Source organism: Mobula hypostoma, chromosome 20 (assembly GCF_963921235.1).
Source record: "Mobula hypostoma chromosome 20, sMobHyp1.1, whole genome shotgun sequence".
Lineage (NCBI taxonomy): Eukaryota > Metazoa > Chordata > Chondrichthyes > Myliobatiformes > Myliobatidae > Mobula > Mobula hypostoma.
Genome location: NC_086116.1, coordinates 9154729 through 9179275, shown reverse-complemented (window position 1 = coordinate 9179275; position 24547 = coordinate 9154729). Strand labels below are relative to the sequence as shown.

The window sequence follows — 24547 nt, the reverse complement described above, 5'->3', positions numbered from 1 at the left end:
AAGAACCAAATACTGTACACTAGCTTGGAAGAAGTGTGGTGATACATTTGAATAGAATTTTTGGGATGAACAGGGGTGAGGCATTGAGGTCCCAGAAAGTAGTGAGACAGGTAGATAAGTATGACTCTTCTATAGGGATTCAGTATATTACATTGCAGTGCATAAAACATTGGTCAGATTGCACTTCATTGCTATGTGTAGTTCTGGTTACTACACTCCAGGAAGGATATAGAACCATCAGAAAGTGGTGTGCAGAAGAGAAGAGAATCACCAGATGCTGCCAGGCATGGGAGCTCATAGTTATAAGGAGCGAATGGATAGGCTGGGTTTATTCTCACCAGAATGTAGGACTATGAGAGGCATTCATTAGATAGTCAGAATCTCCCCCCACCCCCACCAAAGTTTGGTGTCTGGTGGTATAGACTAGAAAGGAGAAATTTAAAGGCGATCTGAGGGGCAGCTTTTTTCCCACAGGGTGGTGAATACCAGCAATGAGCTGCCAAGGAGAGTTTCTATAGTCAGGTAAAATTACAACACTTAAAAGGTGTTTGGACAGGTATCGGAAAGGCATAGAGGTATACAGGCTTACTGAGGGCAAATGGAATTATTTTTGTTATTTAGAGATAGTTAGTAACAGGCCCTTCCAGCCTCTGCCTCCCAATTGCACACACATTACCAATTATCTACTAACTCGTACATCTTTAGAATGTGAGAGGAAACCAGAGGGAACCCACAGTCACGGAGAAAATACACGAATTCCTTACTGACAGCGATGGAATTGAAGCTGGGCCACTGGCACTGTAATAGCATTAAGCTAACTGCAACACTACCGTGCCACCCCTACAGACATTAAGGCGGGCATGGAGAAGATGGGCTGTTTCTGTTCTATGAACTTATGAAAAAAGAAAGGTAACTCAGACATCCATGTGGTACTGTGCATGTACTACTATTGGCTCCAGTCCCCATTTTGTATTAGAACTTGGAAGGCATACCTTACAGCTTAATACATTTTTTATTAACTACTCATTTTAAACTATTTATCTTTATTGAATTGTATTCCTCTATTTATTCTCTGATTTTATATTTTTCCCCCATGGAGCTCTAATGGTGTTAATGTACACATATGGATCATACAATTTGAACTCAACTATTCAAGTTTTCTAGAAAGTGCTGAAAAGTATGATACAAGCCAAAGTTTATGTGTCAGGTCTGTGCATTATATTTGCTGATGCAAGGGACAAGTGTTCTCCTGAGTTCCAGATGTTAAACAACGTATATATACTTAGGTATCTGTTAATCTTATGAGATTTGCACCTTGGAAAGTTTCCAGGGCGTAGGCCTGGGCAAGGTTGTATGGAAGACCAGCAAGTTTCCCCTCTCCACGCCACCGATGTTGTCCAAGGGAAGGGTATTAGGACCCATACAGCTTGGCATCGGTGTCATCGCAGAGCAATGTGTGGTTAAGTGCCTTGCTCAAGGACACACACGCTGCCTCAGCCAAGGCTCCAACTAGCGACCTTCAAATCACTAGACAAACACCTTAACCACTTGGCCACGCGCCAACAATATACTTATATAATGTCTACTATTTACAAACTGTGCCAGGAAATATTGCTGGTGTGTTTACAGCTCTTTTGTCTGAAGTTAGTAATTTATTATGTTTACACTTTTAGTTTAGCTCAGACATTATTTAAGTTTTCTGCTCGTCCTTCTGAATTGACTTTCAAATAGGACCTTAGCACTTCAGTGTAACTACTGCAACCTCTGTTTCCACAAGTAATGCCTCAAAAATAAACAATCCCAAGTGCCAAGTATATTGTTCAATTGTTGAGTGTGCCTATTAATAAATTCTAACCACAAACAAGAGAAAATCTGCAGATGCTAGAAATCTGAGCAACACACATAAAATGCTGGAGGAACTCAGTAGGTCAGGCAGCATCGATGGAAAAGAGTAAAGTCGACATTTCAGGCTGAGACCCTTCGGAAGGACTGGGAAAATTGCTGAGGAGTAGATATAAAAGGTGGAAGGAGAGGAGAGAGAAACAAGGTGATAGGTGAAACCTGAAAGGCGAGGGATGAAATAAAGAGCTGGGAAGTTGATTGGTGAAAGAGATACATGGCTGGAGAAGGGGGAGTCTGATAGAAGAGGACAGAAGGCCACAGAAGAAAGAGAGGGGCAGAGGAGTACCAGAGGGACGCGATGGGCAGTCGAGGAGGTATGGCGAGAAGGAAAAGGGGATGGGGAATGGTGGGGTGAGGAGCATTACCGGAGGTTTGAGAAATCAATGCTCATGCCATCAGGTTGATGGCTACCCAGACAGAATATAAGGTGTTGTTCCTTTATCATAGTGTGGCCTCATCATGATAGTAGAGGAGGCCATGCATAGACACCGGAAGTTCAAGAAATTGATGTTCATGCCATCAGGTTATTGCAATTCTAACTTTTATTTAATTGCTCAAGACACCTAAGAAGCCAGGCTATTTATATAGTACCCCTTATAATGGTGTGGTAGCATTAGAGTGTCAGATTTCCCTGATCAGGGTTCAATTCGGAGGAGGAGAAGATGGCGGCACGACGAAGCTTGCGCGGCCACTCCGGTGAATGATATCTGTAATCTGTCAAGTAGGGTGCCGTGCACAATCCTGATTTGATGGAAACAGACATGAGAGAACGGAGGAACATCTGGAGAAACTTTTGAAATGCCTTTTTTGCTGCCGCTGTTACTGTGTGATCCAGAATCTCCAGAGGGGAAGGCCCCGAATCCTTGGCTTTGCTTGTTGCTCAGCGGCCGGGACGGAGTCGAAGCACTCGACAGAGATGGTACTCGGTGTTGAAGAGTTGGTCAGAGGCTCGAAGTTTTCGGACAGACGCAGAGTCAGCTGTGGTCAGGTGCTTCCAATGCATCGACACCTGTCGGTGTCTGGAGGTTTAAGGCAGAGAGAGTTTCTCCCTTCTGCCACCTGCTATCAGGGACTATGGGGAGGCGATCGGAACTTTGAGACTTTTTTTTACCGTTCTCATGGACTGCTCTTTATCAAATTACGGTATTGTTTTGCACTGCTGTAACCTTATGTTATAATTATGTGGTCTTGTCAGTGTTAGTCTTTGGTTTGTCTTGCTTTTTTTGTGATATCACTCTGGAGGAACATTGTATCATTTCTTAATGCATGCGTGCATTTCTAAATGACAATAAACGAGGACTGAGTGTCCTCATAATCTTAATCTTAATTCTTGCCACTATCTGTAAGGAGTATGTATATTTTCTCCATGACCAAGTGGGTTTCCTTATGGTGCTCCAATTCCTCCCACGTTCCAAAAAGATTTAAGTAAGAGTTAGTAAATTGTGGGCATGTATGTTGATGCCAGAAACTTGACAATACTTGCAGGCTGCCCAGCATAATACTTGCTGATTTGACGCAAACCATGCATTTCATTGTATCTTTCAATGTACATGTGATAAATGCAGCTGATCTTTATATTTCTTTAACTTTGCAAGACTTTACAGCCAATAAAGTACTTTAAAATTGGTTACAATTGCACAAAGCAATCCTAAAGTCCCTTCAACAGCTCTGAATAAATGGGCAAATAATCAGTTTTCATAATTTTGGTTGACAGATTCCAGTTAGCTAGGGTTCTCTAACCTTTTTTGCACCGTGGACCGGTTTAATATTGACGATATTCTTGCGGACCAGCCGACAGGGGGTGGGGTATTCAAGTTCAACAGTGTGTGACTGAGAATGAGGAAAGGTTCAGCTCACTCGTATCGTTTCATATCACCAAATCATATCGTTTCCTCGCGGCCTGGTAGCTCATCTTTGAAAGGTTTGATTATTGTCCCGGAATCTTTTACATTCAATATAAAATGTTTAAGGAATTCCTTTTTAAATATCCCATCTGATAACTATTACCTCAGATATAATTACACAGAAATACTTTGAGCGGAGTTTGAACCTATGAATTTCTGACTTACAAATGATTGTGCTGCTACTTAGGCTATGACCACACTACACCGGATAGTTTTGAAAACAAAGCTTTTTCTCTTCGTTTTGACCTTCCGTCCACACTGAAATGGCGTTTTCAGCCCCCGAAAATGGAGATTTTCAGAAACGGTCTCCAGAGTGAATAAATCTGAAAACGTCTAATATCCGTTGCAGTGTGTACGGGGTAACCAGAGCTTTTTAAAACCGCTGTCATGACGTGCCGGAACAAATGGCGACAGTGCAGCATTTCATTGTTTTCTTCTTATTATTATTACTACTTTATTGTTGCCAAACAATTGATACTAGAGCGTACAATCATCACAGCGATATCTGATTCAGCGCTTCGCAGAACCTAACGATTTCAGAACAGACGGCAATGAGACTGAAGCCAGGAGAGTTAGAAATGTACTCACCAAATACTTTGACCCATAGCTTACTGAATAAATAAGTATACTCACTTCGCTCTGTTTTCTGTCTTTGCTTGTATGAAAGTGGTTTACCTATTTATGCAAGTGCTTCTCTGACAATAGATGTGTAACAGCCTAATGTAACATTGTATGGAAATACAAGATAACACTGATGCAGACATGTTTTATACATTTAACAAGGTGCTTTATTAATGCAACAGAGTTAGTCAGTTTTTCAACGTTCGTCGTCGGCTGGGTCATACTGTCCATGAACTCCCTATCGGTTGCCTCCATACACTCCAGTATTTGTTTTTTTTTAGTTTTAAGTCTTCCTGCGCGAGAGCCAAGAGCAATTCCTTTTAAGTTTTTCTACTCTGTAACTGGACAAACGCGCACTAAGTATACTGTTACCTCTTTGCTTCTTTTCTGTGTGTCTTGCATGTGCCTAGTAGAGGAGATTTGCCCAAATATCTGTGTTAGTGTGGACAGAGATATTTTGAAAAACGCTTAGTGTGTACACCTGTCATTTTTACTGGAAACCGGCGTTTTCAAAATTATCCGGTGTAGTGTGGACGTAACCTTAATCTTGGCTGATACCTACCAAATCCACTGAAATAATTTACAGCTGACAGACATCAAACCTAACTTTTTAAAAAATCAGATAAAGCCAGTTCTTCACGTGTTGTTACAACTACCTTACGCTCTCCCTGTTCCAGGTAAATGATAAACACAAAAAAATTCTGCAACAGCACACACAAATTGATGGAGGAACTCAGCAAGTGAGATAGCACCTACGAAGATAAATGCAGTCAATGTTTCAGGCAGGGACCCATCATCAGGACTGGAAAGGAAGGGACAGAAGCCAGATTAAGATGAGAGGAGCGGAAGGAGTACAAGCTGGCAGGTGATAGCTGAGACCAGGTGTGGGGGAAGTTAAGGGGATGAAGTATGACGATGAGAGGTGATAGGTGGAAGAGGTAAAGGCTGAAGAGTGGAAGAAAGATAGGAGAACTAGAGGGAGGTGATGAGCAGGTGAGAAGAGAGAGATTGAGAGGGTAACCCTAATGAAGAATAAAAAATGTGAGGACGGATAGGGAAGAAATTTATTGGAAGTTAGAGACATTGATACCATTAGGTAGGAAGCTATCCAGGCAGGATATGAGGTATTGCTCCTCCAATCTGAGTTTGGCCTCATCATGGTAGTACAAATGTTTGTACAAAAGATCTTGGACAGACATATCATGGAATGGAAAATCAATTGAAATGGGTAGCACGGTAAACTATGTTGTGAAATGACAACAGCCAACAACTATGTTCATATTTTAAAAAAAGATTTACAGTGTGGAACAAGCTCTTCTGGCCCAATGAGGCTGCACTGCCTGCAACCCACCTATTTAACCCTCGCCTAATCACAGAACAATTTACAATGACCGACTAACCTACTAACCATCTTTGGACCGTGGGAAGAACCTGGAACACCCAGAGGAAACCCATGTGATTCAGGAGGGAACATACAAACTCCTTACAGAGGGCACCAAAATTGAACTCTAATCTCTAACTCCCTGAGCTGTAATAGCATCGCTCTAACTGCTGTGTTATTGTGGTGCCCCAAAACAATGGGCACCTGTACCAGTAAAGAACACAACTAGTCCCGCTGAAGGGTTCAACTCGAAACGACGACTGTACTCTTTTCCATCGATGCTGCCTGGCCTGCTGAGTTCCTCCAGCATTTTGTGTGTGTTGTTTGGATTTTCAACATCTGCAGCTTTTCTCGTTTGCAACTGGTTGCAAATTTAACCAGCTGATGGAGCAGTTAGGAAGAAAAATTACAAAGTCTAAAAGGAATCTTTGTATGGTGAAAAAAACCAGGATCCTCAGCATGTTTCTGCTCGACACGAGTGCAACAGCCAAGACTGAATGATGTGCAAGTACTTTCATCGAAAAGCACTGACCGCCACAGAAAGAAGTATTCAGCCAACATAGCTCAAAGAGGCTGTAACATGTCCTAAGCATAGAACAGGCTTTGTATCCAGGGAACTTTGAAGCCGTAGTCTTGAAAACCCCATCATACTTATTAGGGATTATTCTGGATTCATGAAATTTTGCATAGCATAATTATGGATTAACTAAAATGAGAACCAGTCTTCTGGAAATAAAACTTGTACACAATTTAGAGACACTTTAGTAAAACCAGTTTTTGGGTGTGGGATATTCTGATTGTGTCCCATTGAAACCACATAAAGGAAGACAATAGATGAATGTTCATGTTAATCAGTGATCACTGAAACTTCAGAATTAAATTAGTGACCATCTCCTGTATAGCACATTGTTAAAGGTCTATCCACTTAATGCACAGTTAGGACAGGTCTGTTTTGTTATTATTCTGCCAAGTTGCATATTCATGAAGCTATCCAACAGCACTGTAACAAAAGGGATATATTTTGGGTATCTGGAATTTGTGTGTAGAGGCTATAGAACAGACACCAGTATTGAATATTCATAAGTATTCTGCTAGTTGGATGTGCAACCATTGTAAATATGCAATTCTGCAAAACTATCTGACTATATATCAGATGTTGAAGTAAGTAGGTGATGATCGCAATTGAAACTCTGGTTAATCGTGCATTGTTCTTCTGTGAAGTATAAATCATTGTGAAATTCTCTTTTTTGGACTCTTTCCTGAAGGAAAGTGTGTGTTGTGTGAATAAAGGCCCATTCCCAGTTACAGCTTCTGTGGGACCCAGCAAGAAAGCTAGTTCACCCTTTGCTAAACTGATGTACAGGCATTGTCTTTCACACATGACTCTGGTTCGTAATTGAAAACAACAGCTGTAAACAAGTGGTTATGATACAGAAATTTATTTGAAAAGCTGAATCCCACAATTACTTGCTTGCATAATTATCCAAATGCCAAATATATTTTGGTATATGTTGATGATTTAACATAATGTAAGAAATAACTCTATTCAGGTTTAGTATTATTCAGTAGAGCAGTAAAAGTTAAACACATCTTACACTTATATATAACAAAGTGCAAACACTGTACCAATAAGGTTTAGAAACATATATGGCCACTAGCATTGACTGGAACACTTCATAAATATTCATGAAGCATTTCCCAGAGGAGTTAAGAGTACTATTTCTTACATACTCTTCCTTGTTTTAGTTTACAATCTGCAAAATATTTTTTTTAAATGGTGAATTTTGTTTTACAAGCATTTCAGGTGTGCAAAGCAAGTGAATTGTTGAAACCCATACAACAGAAGAGTTCTGTACATTCAAGTCTTCAATTACAGATTAAATTCAAAATAAAAAATTGAATTACCCACTATGTACTCTGGATTTGAAATTTTACAGGTTACAAGTTAGGAATATTTTAAATATTTTTCTTGCAGTTCTAACTTGAGAATTTATAAAAATACATTTTATGCAGATTTATACAGTCCCATTTGTTGTAATCACAAATGAGTTTACATATTCTAAAATCTTACATTTTCTCAGTTACACAATCTACGTCAAAATGAGAAACATATAACTTTTAGAGACAAGTCTTGTCTCTTTTTACACAATAGAGATAAAAGCCATACTGACATAGAACTCTTCATGTTGATAATAGCATTTTGTTTGTGGCACTTTTTTCCACTAGTTTCCAGTGAGAGCTGCCTTTTAAACTACAAATAACAATGGTGGTAAATGAACATCCAGTTTTACAGGTAGACATTGGTTTAAAGTACACTCTAGTACCATTTTCAATTTCATGCACTTTTCAGTTTGGTCTTGACATTCAGACTTTAAATCACAGATTTATGAAGACAAGTTCGTGACAGAAAAAGAATTGCTTTAATTTATTCCAGTTCCTATGGAATGTCTTCTAAACTTTACAATTTTAGAGAACATGTTAATCTTTCAGTTAAAGCTTCAGATCATAAAGGGCCAAGGAAAATTACAGCCCTTCCTAGCAGAATATATATCACAAGACTAGATGTGAAATCATTCAGACCATTTGGAAGATGCAATCGGTAACTTCATGGTTATGTAACTATCCTTTTCAGGATCATGGTCAATCTGACTGAGGTGCAGATAAAAAGCCCCTGAAGCGCATGAATTTAGAGCAGTGATTAGTCTGTACCAGTTTCATGTGACATCTCCGCTACCATTGCCTGTCTGTAAACCACATCCTTGTGTCTGAGAAGACGCATATTCCGCATCAGAATCTTTAACGAAGTTCACGGCATCACCACTTACATTGATAAGGCACTGTGCCTGGTGGGATAGAAGGCAACAAATATTCATTCAACTTTGTTTAATGAACACTTCATAATGATGGGCTTTCCAAACAACTTCACATAAAAATCAGTGTCAGAAATAGTAAGTTTACTTTAGTCCACCTTAGTTCCCTCCTCACATGTTCCTTAAAACCTGTTTGACTGCAGCAACAGTTGTTCTTCAGCCCATTGTTTAGAGATACAGCACAGAGTAGACCCTTAGTGCTGTACTGCCCAGCAATCCCCAATTGAACCATTACAGAAGTGGACTTCAAATTAATTTATCAACAAACTTCATGCCATTTTAAAAGTTTCTTCACCTAGGTAGTTAATCTAATCCAGCTATTCTAGTTAGCTCTCCCCCAAACCACCACCTCCCCTTTATCTATTACCCCCCTCACTACACTGCACTTTAAACACTTTTTATAATGCTGTTTACATTATAAATGCATGCTGGCATTTACGTATTTATGCACAATTTATTCTATTTCTCCACTTCTAACTTTATTTTATATAATCCATTATTCTGTATAATTGTTGAAAGTTATCAGTTTTTATTGCTTGTAGCTCCAACACACCAGAACCATTTCCCTAATACATATAAATGTATATCGCAAACAAACGTTGATTCTTAATCCTTATCTAATACTCTTGGCTACACAAAGTTGTCAGTCTCAGTTAAAAAAAATCAACACATACAAAATGCTAGAGGAACTCAGCAGGCCACGCAGCATCTATGGAAAAAAGTACAGTCCACGTTTTGGGCTGAAACTCTTCAGCAGGACTGGAGAAAAAGCTGAGGAGTAGATTTAAAAGGTGGGACGAGGGGAGAGAGGTACACAAGGTGATAGGTGAAATCTGAAGGGGGAGGGATGAAGTAAAGAACTTGTAAATTAATAGGTGAAAGAGACAGAAAGCCATGGAAGAAAGAAAAGGGGTGAGAAGCACTAGAGGGAGTTGATGGGCGGGCAAGGAGATAAGGTGAGAGAGGGAAAAGGGTATGGGAAATGGTGAAGGAGAGGTGGGGGGGCATTACCAGAAGTTCAAGATATCGATATTCATGCTATCAAGTTGCAGGCTACCCAAACGGAATATAAGCTGTTGTTCCTCCAACCTAAGTGTGGCCTTATTACGAAAGTGGAGGAGGCCATGGATAGACATACCAGAATGCGAATGGGAAGTTCTTATTAAAATGGGTGGCCATTGGGAGATCCTGCTTTTTCTGGCGGATGGAATGTAGGTACTTGGAAGTGGTCTCCCAATCTATGTTGCGTCTCACTGATATACAGGAGCCTATATCGGGAGCACTGGACACAGTACATGACCCCAACAGCCTCATAGGTGAAATGTCACCTCACCCGGAAGGACTGTTTGGGGCCCTGAATGGTAGTGAGGGAGGAGGTGTAGGGCAGATGCAGCACTCGTTCCACTTGCAAGGATAAGTGCCAGGAGGGAGATCAGTGAGGAGGGACGAATGGACAAGGGAGTTGTGTAGGAAGCAATCCCTACGGAAAGAAGAAAGTGGGGTGAAGGGAAAGAAGTGCTTGATGGTGGAATCCCATTGGAGATGGTGGAAGAGGTAGCAGAACTATGTGCTGGACATGGAGGCTGCTGGGGTGGTAGGTGAGGACAAGTGGAACCCTATCCCTGGCAGGGTGGCCAGAGGATGGGGTAAGAGCAGATGTGCGTGAAATGAAAGAAATGCAGTTGAGGGCAGCATTGAAGGAGTCTGCTCTCAGGAAGAGGCTTTTTCATTCTAAAATGAAGGAGATGTCCTCCTTTTTTCAAAGAAAGGGGCTTCCCTTCCTCTACTATCAATGCTGTCCTCGACAATCAAGGCTGTAATTGCTGACAAAGGTGAATCTACTAAATACTGACTTGAAGAGGGTGAGTAATAATGCAATCAATTATTTCGTGTTTAATAACTGTAATAAATTTAGACCAATTTGCAGAAATTTGTTTTCACTTTGACACGAAAGAGTCTTTTCTGTTGATCCGCGTCAAAAGCCAAATTAAATCCATTGTGATTCAATATTGTAAAACAATAAAACCTGAAACCTTCCAAGGTTGGTGAATACTTTTTTATAGGCACTGTACTTTGGGTGTCTGGAGTTGCATTCAGAGGCTGCTGGAACAGACATCAGCATTTAATATTCATTGTGATTCAAGTTCTGCTAGTTAAAATGTGCTGCCATTGTTAAAAATGTAAATCTATAAAATTTACCTGACCGTATTCAAAATGTAACATAGATGAAACTATGGTCAATTGTTTATCATACCATTAAACAACTCCTTCTAACTTCCTGCAGGAATCACTCCCTCTGTGATTCCCTTGTCCATTTGTCCCTCTCCACACTTACCCTTGCAAGCGGCCAATGTGCTGCACCTGTCCATTCATCTATTCTTTCACCTCTATTCAAAGCCCCACACATTCCTTACAGGTGAGGCAACACTTCACCTGTGAATCTGCCGGGGTCCTCTATTGCAGCGGTCCCCAACCACTGGGCCGCAAAGCATGTGCTACCGGGCCGCAAGGAAACAATATGATTTGGCGATATGAGTCAGCGGCACCTTTCCTCATTCCCTGCCACACCCACTGTTGAACTTTAATGCACGCGAGGTCATCAGTGACTCTGACGTGCAAAGGAATCGGTCCGTGACCCATTTGTGAATGTTTCCGGTGAATCTTCCATGTCAGTGTGGGAAGAAGATCAACTCCTCGAGCTTGCAAATGATGGTGGGCTAAAAAGTATGTTTGACATAACATCTCTGCCGGCATTCTGGATCAAAGTCAAGGCTATGAGATAGCCACAGAAGCACTGAAAACGTTGCTTCCATTTCGAATATCATATCGCTGCGAAGCGGTGTTTTCTATGATGAATGCAACGAAAACTAAATTGCGAATAGACTGGCTATAAGGAACCCCCTTCAAGTATCGCTGTCTCCCATCACCCCTCGATGGGACTGTCTTGTTGCAGGGAAACAAGCCCAGGGCTCCACTGATTCAGCGATATCGGTGTGTTGCAATGATTTTATATGTTCATACGGGGAAAATATGCGCTGTGTGTTTAATATCCAAACGTTACTTAAAATGTTATGATGCTATTGACTTATAATTCAGTGGTCCCCAACCTCCGGGCTGCGAAGAATGCAGTGGTACAGCGGTACCACTTTAAGAAGAAAAGCCGAAATAAACAAGCTAATTGATTAGGTGCCACCCGGCACGTAAATGTCAGCCCAGATCAGAGGCGATTGCCCATTTACCTGCTATTCCCCTCCTCTGATTTTAAATTCTGACCTTGCTGATTCACATTATTTCATCCTATTAGAGGAATTTCCTCTGTTCTACCAACTGTACTCCAATCCTTCTCCATTATCTAGACTAAGTTGTGTTCTTACTTTCTCAGTTTGATAAGTTTCGTACCTGAACATGACTTTTTCTTTCTTTCCACAGATGCTGCCTGACTGGCTATTTTTATTAAAAGAGCATGTGTGAAATGACAATGATAGAGTAAGAGTGTTTGAGTAAGAGCACTTGATAGGTGTAAAAACAACATTGAGGGCTAATAATTAACACGTAGAGATGTGGATTGTGCTAACAGGGAACCACCTGCACACCAAGCCTAAAAGTAGAGACATGGACTGGAACACCACCAAGGTTCAGGAACTTTAATTAATTATGTTGTAGCATCCACCCACTGTTGTAATAGAAAACTGTTTGCTGTTAACCAAGTTAGACTTGTGGATAATCTTTATATTCTGTAATCAGGATCTTGTCTGTTACTTAAGTCTTTCTGTAACTAGCATCTATTATCAAAACCGAGTTTTACTGTTAATTAGTATCTAGGTAATCTCGCAAACTGAGAATGTATTAAGGTGTACTAATTTCACACTTGGGTAACTCAGCTTTGACTGGTGCACAGGCTTTAATAAATTGTCCATTACTTCAAACATCAACTCCATGTGGTCTTTCAGTTTGCTCCTCATCTTTTTTTTGCCAGATGAGAGATTAGAAGACAGACCAAGTAGGATTGTAAATCAGACCATTGTCTTGGCAGTTGGTGGAAGGGCTGGATTACTAACCAAAGTAGCTTTGGTACTCTAGTAATTGGGAGCAGGGTAACAATTTTTTCTAGTACTACTGGACATGACAGCAGCAAGTCAGGAATGCAACAGTGGGCAGTGGGGTAAGAAAGGTTGGAGGATGTAAATGATGGGGGTTGGCATTGGAGGTGTGAACTGAGGAGGTGCATATAATGACTGGTAGCCACTAGAGTGCAGTGAGTGGGGAGGTAAACTGGGCAGAGTTAGCACACTCTGGGAGGCTGGGGATCCAAAGAGAGCCAGTGATTGGTGATCTACCAGAGTCATGCACCCAGTGTTGCCTGAAATGTACTTTACACCACACAGAAGAATCCTTCACAGGTGCTACAATATCCAGCATTTGTAGATTATGGGCTGAAATTTAAGAAGGATCAAACAAGCTTGCACTAGACACCACATGCTTGTTCTTTGTCTGTGATGCATTATTGAATCAGCAGCAAGGTACTGACCAAACACCCTGGTCTTTGCGCAATTTACACTATCATTTCAGTTCCTGCTGAAGATGACTCACGTGCACAAAAAACACCGTTCTAAGTGAGTCAATTTTTAGGCCAGGAACCCTCACTCATTTTGAGTACAAGTCAGAGTAAGTGATGTTTAATCACTCATGGCTGGACTGAAGGTGTTCTATTAACAATGGGAATAAATGCTTAGGATTATGATTATACAATTGTTTTTCTCCCCCAGAAATGAGTACAAACCTGATTTTTGTTGGGATTTTCCATAAACACACACTGTTTCACGATGTAAGACACGACTGCATTTCCACCAAGAGCAGCAACATGGGCTCTCACCATAGCAAATACTTCAGCAATAAAAGCATGAAGGAACCCACTAACTCCTCCTTCCTAAGAGAAATGAAAACACTTTCAAAATTAAAATTTTCATCAAATGCCATGACATAGCTGGCTTTCAGTCACACTGCTTAATAAAGTATCTGGAGCAAGGAATTTTAAACAACATTCCAGGAGAAGGAATTCAACACAACAAGTTCTTCAGTGTGTTCATACTTCAAAGAAATAAAACCTGATTTCATGCTTCTTCACAGCAAGCTATCTCTTATTTTGAAATTGGATGCCTTTTACCTCCATTTATATAAAATATGCTCAGTTTTAGACAATTTTTGTACATGAGGAATTGGGTAAAGTCCCCTATTCTTTACTTAATGTAACTTCCTTTATGATTCCCAGAAAGAAAGGGAATCATACTACTTTGCTAGTTTTCGCTCTTGGGTAATGTAATTAGAGAACTACTCCTAATGTACACCAAATATTGTTATTCCAGTCAATGATGCCCTGCTACTAAACTGAAAGTGTTGCAAACAACTGGCCTTGCACATAGGTTTACCTTTATGTGTGACTGAAGCCACCACTTGTCTTTGTGGAAAAAGTTGAGAGTTTAAATCTCAGCCTGATGAAATGAAATAAAGATGACGGCTGACACTGCAGTACAGTACTGAAGGAATGTTAGGCTTCAGTCCTAGGAGGTGCTGACAACTCAAATGAAACACAAAACTCAAGTCCCATCTGTTTTCTCAATGGTCATACAAGCTTGCCTATCATAACTAGAAATACAGCGGGGTAGCTGCCATCATTCAAATTCAATTAAAACCATTAAAATTAACTGTCTGGTCTTTATCACATAATCACTTGTGCTTTAGAGAGAGTGCAATATGTTTGACAAATTTCCTACTTTTCAACAAGTAGGAAACTTCAATCACCAATGATACTGACTGAACTTTGACCTGTAGCTTGGCAACATCCATGGTCAAACACCAAAAAAATTATTTGCAGGAGTAAACCATTCAAAGCCTTTACATACATGGTGAATGATTTCCATACTGTTCTATTATACTCATACACATTCAAAGCCTTTTTCATTCTTTTCATACACGGTGAATGCTTTCCATACTGTTCTATTACACTCATACACATTAATACCTTTTTCATCCTTTCCATACACGGTGAATGCTTTCCATACTGTTCTATTACACTCATACACATTAATAGCACTGCAGCCACTCACCTGGCACTCCGGGGTGGTACACCAATTAGTCAATAACTGAAGGGCTTCCTCCCACTACCCAGCCCCTTCCTCTCTAGTAGGAGAACCTACACTGTGGTCCTTCCCCACCAAGCCCTTGCAGTGGCTGTACCAAACTTCAGTGCATCCCTCAGCATGTACTCCAACAGCCTGGAATGTTCCAGTTGGCAGCAACCTTCCACAGACATCTCCATGTGCCGGTAGACCAACAAGTTTCGTGCCGAGCAAAGAGTATTTTTCACCAAATTGATGATCTGCCAGCAGAATCTGAAGTTTGTTTCCGTGTATGTCCCTGGGAACAGCCCACAGATTAGACAGTCCTCTGTTATGCAGCTGCTTCGGATGAAACATGACACCTCATCTTTCTTCAGAATCTCACAGCAAACCCATAGTCTGCAAAGTCCACATCGGGCTGTAGGGATGATGCTCCAGGCATGCAGGAAAGATCTGACTGGGAGGGCTCCTCTCACTAACCCAGCCATGCAAGGTCTTGGGGTCTGTTGGTGATTCCTGGCAATAAGGCGTTTTGCTAGGTGGTCTGCTCAGGGAACCCCCACACTGTGTCCATCGAGTCCTTCTGCAGTGTCTGCAGGACGTTCTGTTGGCTTTGTGGTCTGAGGTGTTGGTCTGGAAGAACTTTTCAATGAAGGACAGGCAGTGTGGCAATCTCCAGCAGAATGGGACACTGCATGACAATGGAGCCTGACCTATCTTTTGCAACACCAGGGGACTGATACACAGAGCTTTGGCACGTAGTGGTACTGCGTTCCCATATATTTAGGTTCCACACAGCCAGATACAGCCACACAAAGGTGGTCATCAGGATGAGGGTGACATTGGGTACGTTTTTGTTCCCGTTGTCCAGGGACTTGTGCATTGTGACCCGTCTGACCCACTCCATCTTGGATCCACAGATGAATCTGAAGACAACTCAGGTGATTCCTAAGCTAGAGGTGAGGGGGATGGGCCACATCTGCACAGGTACAACAGCCCTGAAAGCACCTCACACCTGATGATCAAGTTCTTCCCGTCCCACAGTCCCAATTTCTGTTTAAACTTCCCAGTCAGTTCCAGCCGATTTTTGTTGCATGCCTCGACCCCTCTGAACCAGATCCGCAGCACCTTCAAGTAATTGGGCCTGATGGCTAAAGAGCATGGCTCCTATCTTTGTGCGGTTATCCCTGGCCCCTAATGCCAACTCACACTGGTTGCAGATGCTGATCAATCTGAGAACTGACCTCGGATCTGAGCAGAAGATGGTGATGTCATCCATGTACAGGGAGGTTTTCACTTGGGTCCCTCCACTGCCTGGCAACATCACCCTTCTTATGCTCTTGTCCTTCCTGATGGCTTCGGTAAAGGGTTCTATACAGCACACAGATAAGACAGGTTAATCAAATACCAAGATTCAAACAGCCTTCACAATCTATTTCCAGACATTGCAGTGAAGCTTAGTTGATGAGTAGAACCCAGCATGGCAAGCTACACATTTGAGTTACAGTGTATCAAGACGTAAATATTTGTTTCCAGACTCATTTCACTAAGGACAAAGCAATCCAAACTAAATTAATCTTAGACCCGGAAATAAAAGTCTAATGCCATCTCTGTAAGTTTACCATAAGACAATAAGACATAGCAGAATTAGGCCATTCAGCCCATCAAGTCTTTTCCACTATTCGATCATGACTGATTTATTATCCCTCTCAATTCCATTCTCCTGACTTCTCCCCATAACCTTTGACACGCTTACTAATCAAGAACCTATCAATCTTTCAACATTCAGTAGGTTTGAATGAGATCCCTTCCCCATGAGCGCCATGGTAACATGGTGATGAAAGCAAAGCTATTACAGCTCAGGGCACCGGAGTCCAATTCCGACGTCATCTGTAAGGAGTTTGTGCGTCCTCCCTGATGAGTGCGTGGGTTTTCTCTGGGTGCTCTGGTTTCCTTCCACTGTCCAGAAACGTACCGGTATGGTAATTGGTCACTGCAAATTGTCCTTGATTAGGCTAGGGTTAAATTGAGGATTGCCGAGCAAGGCAACTTGAAGGGCTGCAAGGGCCTTTTCCACACTGCATCTCAATCAATAAATAAATAAACCCCAGTGAGTACAGGCCCAGAGCCAAATGCTTCTCGTACGTCAACCCTTTCATTCCTGGGATCTTTCTGATAAACCTCCTCTGGACCCTCTCCAACGCCAGCACATCCTTTCTTATATATGGAGCCGAAAACTGCTTACAATACTTAAAATGTTTTCTGACTAATGCCTTGTTAAGTCTCAATCTCCTCCAACCATGGTATTTAGCTCAGGTCCTCTTTCCCTATGCACAGAGTCTTTCTTGCTGGCCATGTTTGTAACACATACCACAAATAAAGAAGCTAACTGGCCCCATTAACACATCTGATCTGGCATCACCCTATCACTTTATCCTATCCACATGCTCAGAAATTTCTCAGCAACATAACTTTATCTCTTTCCCAGTTCTAGCATGATATGTTAAATCTGTCTCTCGCTCCAGTTATCAATTTGACCTGCTGAGCATCTCCAGTGTTTTCTGCAGCACTCCTGTCGATGTGCATTTTAATATTCAAAGTTCTATCTATTTCAACAACTTATAGTGCTGGAGCAACTCAGCAGATCAGGCAGCATCTATGAAGATGAATAAATAATTTACAATAGTCCAAACACCAGCAAGAATATTGACATGTGATAGATACAAACAGGAGGTTCTCTTTAATTTTGTTCTTGGCATTGGTGCTGATAATTCTTCCTACTTCCTCTTCACTACATTCTTTCTCAAAACCCACTTCATCCTTGTTTCTTTTTCTCCTCCCACTTGGCTTGGCACCATTAAAATTTTCTTTCAGACATTCAGAATTGACTATATGCAGCAGCTGACATGGAAAATAGAGGACTCATTCTGGAGGGATGCAATATGAACAACTTGAGAGTCAGTAAATTCCTTTATAAATAGAGCAGAACATTTGTGCCTGGATTTCTACCAACACTGACTTCCTCCCAATATGCAACACCATCACATTAAGGTTAAGCAACGTCCCTATGCACAGTTAAATTACAAATGGTTCCTTTAGGTCTCACCGATAACATGAAACATCTAACTCGGTTCAAAGCAGCAAATAAGAATGCTTGAAGTTCTAGAACTAAGGGATCTTTACCACAGTAAAGAGATGAACAGAGATGAGGATGAATTTGTTTAACCAGAGGGAGGGTAATCTGTGGCATACATTGCCACAGATGACTGGGGAGGCCAAGTTGTTGAGTATGTTCAAAATGGAGGTTGATAGGTTCTTGATTAGTAAGGGTGACAAAGAATCCTGGGTGAAGACAGAAGAAATAGTTTTGAGAGGGCTAATAAATCAGCCATAATGGAATGGTGGAGCAGATGCAATGGCCCGAATGACCTAACTCTGCTCCTAAGTGTTATGGTTTTACATCATTACCTACATCCACAATTCATTTATTTACAGTATATTCATCCATCTACCAAACTGCTTCCATTTATCTATCATATTCATCTAGCTTTAAATTTACACCTCCCCATCCTCCTACCCTTATATGTACCTCCATTCATCTATCGCCCTCTCCTACTTCTGCAAATTATTTATTATGTGACGTTATCCTATATTAAAAGAAGTAATGCAAATGCAGAATTAAAAAGATCACACATACTAAGAAACCAAAACACTTTCCCCTGACATCACAGACCAGTTGTTTTCTGCTTGCAACTTTTGAGCTGGTGGTATTCATAAACCAAAATAATCAGCAAATGTCAAAACAGCTTGTGTTGCTCTGGAGCACTAATGCTTTTTAGTTAGTTGGTTAGTTAGTTGGTTACTTAGTACAACACAGGAAGCCATATGGTCTTTTGGTCCATGCCAGCTACCAGCAGAGCAAATTCATTCCCCTACTCCTCATTTTCCACAAAATATTCCCTCTCATGTTGACAATTTCCTCTTGTGTTCTCTTTCCACTTATCTACACTCATGGACAATTTACAGAAGCTTAAGGGTCAGAAGGAAACCAAAGCACTGGGCGGAAACAATTGCAGTCATGGGGAGAATGTGCAGATTTCCACATACAAAGCACTCGAGGGTTGGACTGAACCCTCATCCCTGTGGATCAGAGGCAGCTATTACTGTACCAACAGATTGATATTTAAAGATGATCTTTGAATATTCTACCAGTGTTAACAAACAAAATAGGTGCAGGGATAAGCCACTGTCTCCTTCAAGCCCGCTCCACTATAAGATAACAATTGATCTGAATATTTCCATTCCAATGCGACCTGTCAATCATTAACTCCCTTGCTCATCAAAAATCCATCCTTCTCTGCCATAACAATATTAAAAAGATTTTGCTGCCATCATCGTTTGAGGAAAACAGTTCTAAATACTCACAACAGAAAAATTTTTCCTCATCAGTTTTAAAAGGATGATTTTGTTCTCCTATTTATTCATTTCACAGCCATTCTGTCAAAACTCCTGACCTTATATGCTTCAAGAAGCCCATCACTCTTTTGAACTCCAGTGGATATTTAGCTTGTCTAACCTACATTCATATGTCAATGTTCCCATTCCAGGTATTAGTCTAGTTCACCTTCCCAACTTGCTCAATAGTCCAGCTCTGAGCTCAGAAATACCCAACAATAACCAAAATATAACATCCTTGCTTTTGTATTCAATGTGCCTGTGATGAACAATAACACTTGGTTGGCCGATCTAATTACTTGTGGCTGTATTCTGGGCAAATTCTACACCAGGAGACCTGACAACAACCTTCAAAGCTACAGGGAAAGAGAGGGGGAGAAAGGGAGGAAAAAAGTGATGAGGAGGGAAGAAGAAGATCAGTTGGGACAGAAAAAGAGAGGCAGTGACAAGACAGTTCAGGATGGCTTTGACTCTCTTTTGTTTATCAGGTTTTCTTCTGCTGCACATACTTTCTATTACTTTGAATGCTTCAATTATAAAAATGCCAATAATCAACATTAACAAAAGGGTAATAAAACTTCCAACAACACTCAAAGTAACATTTGAAAGAAGAAACTGTAGAAAGAGGAGCAACACACATAAAAGTTGCTGGTGAATGCAGCAGGCCAGGCAGCATCTCTAGGAAGAGGTACAGTCGACGTTTCAGGCCGAGACCCTTCGTCAGGACTAACATTGTATTTTAACCACTAAGTAGGTTAAATGTTCCTAACAAGTAAGACCGTAGACCATAAGACAGAGGAGCAGAATTAAGCTATTTGTCCCACGAGGCTGCTCTGTCATTCCATCGTGTCTTATTTATAATCCGTCTCAACACCATTCTCTATGTAATTTTTGATGCTCTGATTAATCAAAAGCCTATTAACCTCCACCTTAAATACGCCTGTGGCAAAGAATTCCACGGACTCACCATCTACTGGTTAAAGACATTTTTCCTCATCTCTGTTCTTAATGGACGTTGCTCAATTCTGAGGCTGTGTCCTCTGGTCCTAGACTCCCCCACTACAGGAAACATCCTCTCCACATCCACCCTATCCATGACTTTCAATGTTCAATAGGTTTCAATGAGATCCCTCCTCACTCAATTTTAAAATAGTCTTAATTGTATAAGGGGCTCTGAGTAATCCAGCTCTTCCGTATATCCTGGGAATGTCTATCCCCTAACATCACTAACCATGATCTTAGATTCGCGAATTCTGGTTTGCTTAGTGTTCCTAGAGCCAAGCATATAAAAATTTAGTGATGCAGTCTTTTGCTTTTACACACCAAAATCTACAATACTCTACCGACTGAGATACTTCAAGCTAGAAAACACTTCTAAAAAAATTACTTTCTTAATTTGGCCTACTTAGAGGATTACTTAATGCCTGTTGATGTTGATTATATTTATATAATTTGTTACAGTTGATTACACTTTATTCTCTATATTGTTTGTCTTCACTTATGACTTCTAATTGTTTCATATTTTATCACTATATTGATTTATTCTTACATTCTATGTAAAGCACTTTGAGCCTGCATCTTAATATATGAATGGTGCAATATAAGTATTATTATTCTAAACTGCAACGAGTAAAGGCCCAGAGCCATCAAACACTTCTCATACATTAATCTTTTCATTCCTGGAATAATTTTTGTGAACCTTCTCTGGACTCTCCTTAATGCCAGCACATACTTTCTTAGATAGGGGGCCCAAAACTGCTCACAATACTCCAAGTGTGGTCTGATCAATGTGCTACAAAGCCTCAGCATTGCATCACTGCTTTTGTATTCTCGTCCTCTTGAAATCCATGCTAAAGTTGCATTTGCCTTCCTTACCACTGACTCAACCTGCAAAAGGACTCCCAAGTCCCTTTGCACCCAATTTTTTAGTTTTCTCCCCATTTACAAAACAGTCCATTACCTTGCACTTCCCTACATTATATCTAATCTGCCACTTCTTTGCTCATTCCCCCAATCTGTCTAGGTCTTTCTGCAGACACCCTGCTTCCTCAACACTACATGCCCTTGCACCTATCTTCATATCATCTGCAAAATTGGCCACAAAACCTTCAATTCCTTCATCCAAATCATTGACATACAATGTGAAAAGAAGCGGTCCCAACACCAACTCCTGCAGAACAGCACTAGTCACTGGTAGCCAGTCAGAAAAGGCCTTATTCCCACACTTTGCCTCCTGCCAGTTATCACCTTTCCTGTAATACATGGGCTCTTATTTTGCTAAGCAGCCTCAAGTGTGGCAGCTTGACAGAGGCTTTTTGAATGTCCAAACAAATAACATCCACTAACTCTCCCTTGTCTATCCTTTCTGTTAGTTCCTCAAAGAATTCCAACAGATTTGTCAGGCAAGATTTTCCATTTAGAAAACCATGCTCGACATTGGCCTATTTTTCCTGTGCCTCCAAGTACCCCAAAACGTCATTATTAATAATACGATTCCAAAATCTTTCCAACCACTGAAGGCTAACTGACCTATAATTTCCTTTCTTCTGCCTCCCTCCCTTCTTAAAGAGGATGATATTTGCAATTTTCTAGTCAAGAACCATTCCAGAATCTAGTGATTCTTGAAGCATCATTACTAATGGCTCCACAATCTCTTCAGCAACCTCTTTCAGAACCATGGGGGGTGGTCCATCTGACTTGCCTACCTTCAGACTTTTCAGTTTCCCAAGCACCTTCTCCTTAGTAATAGCAACCACACTCACTTCTGCCCTAACACTCTCGTATTTCTGATATTCTGAAGACTGATGCAAAATACTTAATAAGTTCCTCTGTCATTTCTTTATCCCCCATTACTACCTCTCCAGCATTATTCCCCAGCAATCCGATGTCTACTCTCATCTCTCCTTTACTCCCTATATATCTGAAAAAAACTTTGTATCTTATTTTATTTATTGGTGAGCTTCCCTTCATATTTCACCTTTTCTCTCTTTACGGCTTTTTAGTTGCCTTCTGTTGGTTTTTAAAAGCCTCCCAATCCTCTACCTTCCTATTAACTTTTGCTATATTATATGCCCTCTCTTTTGCTTTTATGCTGTTTTTGACTTTTCTTGTCAGCCATGGTTGCCTCATTCTCCCTTTAGAATACTTCTTCATGATTGGAATGCATCTTTCCTACACTTTCTGAATTTCCCCCAGAAATATCAGCCATTGCTGTTCTGCTGTCAGCCCTGCTAATGACCCCTTCCAATCAACTTTGGCCAGTTCCTCTCTCATGCCTATACAATTCCCTTTACTCCAATGTAATACTGATAAATCCAATTTAGCTTCTCCTTCTTAAATTGCAGAGTGAATTCTGTCATATTATGATCACTGACTCCTAAAGGTACCTTTACTTTAAGCTTCCTAATCAAATCTGGGTCATTACATAACACCTAATCCAGAGTTGCTATTCCCCCAGTGGGTTCAACCACAAGCTACTTTAAAAAGGTATCTTGTATGTTTTCTATAAATTCCCTCTCTTGGGATCCAGCACCAACTAGATTGTCCCAATCAACGTATCTGCATATTCAAATCCCCATGATTATCGCAACACTGCCCTTTTAACATGCTTTTTCTATCTCCCATTTTAATTTGTAGGCCACATCCTGGCTACTGTTCAGAGGTCTGCATATAACTCCCATTAGGGACATTTTACCCTTACAGTTTAGTAGCTCTATCCACAAGGATTCTACATTTTTCGATCCTATGTCACCTCTTTCTAAGGATTTGATATCATTTTCAACCAACAGAGTCACACCAGGCACCACCACCTCCCCACGCCTCCCTCCCTGTCCTTTCAATACAATGTGTATCCATGTATGTTCAGCTCCCAACTGTAATCTTCTTTCAGTCACGACTCAGTGAAGCCCACATCATACCTGCCAATCTCTAAACTGCACAAGAGCATCTACTTTATCTTGTATATTACATGCATTCAAACATAACACTTCCGGTTCTATATCCATCACTTTTTAATTTTGTACCCCTTTTACACTTCAACTCATCCCACTGACTGCAATTTTGCCCCATCTGTCTGTCCTTCCTCACAGTCCCACTGCACACTGCATTTACTTGTATACCAACTGCCCCATCCTTAGCCCTATCACTCCTGTTCGCATCCCTCTGGCAACTTAGTTTAAACCATCCCCAAATGCCCTAGCCAATCTGCCCACAAGGATATTGATCTCCTTCAGGTTCAGGTATACCCATCCCTTTTTTTTTTAAAATGTCATACCTTTCCCAGAAGATATCCCAATGATTCAGAAATCTGAAACCCTGCCCCTTGCACCAATTCTTCAGCAACACATTCATCTGCCAAATCATCCTATTCATGTGGCACAGGCAGCAATGCACAGATTACTAGCCTGGAGGTCCTGTTTTTCAGCTTTCTGTCTAAATATCTATATTCTCTTTTCAGGATTTCCTCCCTTTTCCTACCTATGTCCTTGGTACCAATATGTACCACGACTTCCGGCTGTTCACCTTTCCATTTTAGAATGCCCTGGACCTGATCTGAGATATCCCTGACCCTGGCACTTGGCAGGCAACATACCATCTGGGTGTCTCTTTCAAGCAGGTGGAATCTGCTTTCTGCTCCTCTAATTATGAAATCTTCTATCACTAATGCACTCTTCTCCCCCTTCTTTTCTGAGCCACAGAGCTGGACTCAGTGCCAGAGACCTAGACACTGCTGCTTCCCCTGGTAGTATCCAAAGCTACTGGGGGAAGCTTTGGATTCTACTGTTTGGATCCCAACAGTATCCAAAGCTGTATACTTATTATTGAGAGAAACAACCACAGGGGTACCCTGTATTGGCTTTCCCTCACCTGACAGTTATATAGGGACCTGCCTCCTTTCAATGGTGATTACTTCCCTGTAGCTCCTACCTGTCACTTCCTTAGTCTCTCATATGAGCCAAAAGTCAAAGAGCTGCAGCTTCAATATTAACACAGCTGCAACTTGATGCACTTCGTGCAGATGTAGTTATCAGGGAGACTGGAGGTCTCGCTAAATTTCCCACATCTCACACAAGGAACATACCACTTTCTCCGGATCCATTCTCCATGCACAAGCTATGTACTAAAAGAACGAAAAACTTATTAGAAACTTTACTTACTTAGAACCTCCACCTGGGCTTGGCCAAACCTGTTGAGCCAAAGCTGGACCGCTCTAACAATGCCCCACCCATACAATGGACACTTAGTTTACACCTCCTTTCTTTTCATTGGCCCTGTGCTGATTGGCGCCCGCCGAGGAAA

General features: G+C 41.1%; 1 protein-coding gene across 21 annotated transcripts in view; it reads right to left on the bottom strand.

Moving 5' to 3' along the window:
- Positions 1 to 7211: 7211 nt before the first annotated feature.
- Positions 7212 to 24547, bottom strand: part of c2cd5 (C2 calcium dependent domain containing 5) — a 119233-nt gene continuing 101897 nt past the window's right edge. For 19 of the 21 annotated variants that reach the window (XM_063072348.1, XM_063072365.1, XM_063072346.1 and 16 more), the window contains 2 exons: positions 13459 to 13605; positions 7213 to 8651 (listed from right to left, as the gene is read on the bottom strand). In XM_063072348.1, coding sequence (XP_062928418.1) covers positions 8523 to 8651; positions 13459 to 13605 — 276 coding nt within the window. In that variant the 3' untranslated portion in view covers positions 7213 to 8522. Of the gene's footprint in view, positions 8652 to 13458; positions 13606 to 24547 lie in introns of those variants that run through there. The other 2 variants (XM_063072361.1, XM_063072360.1) reach the window with 2 other exon arrangements.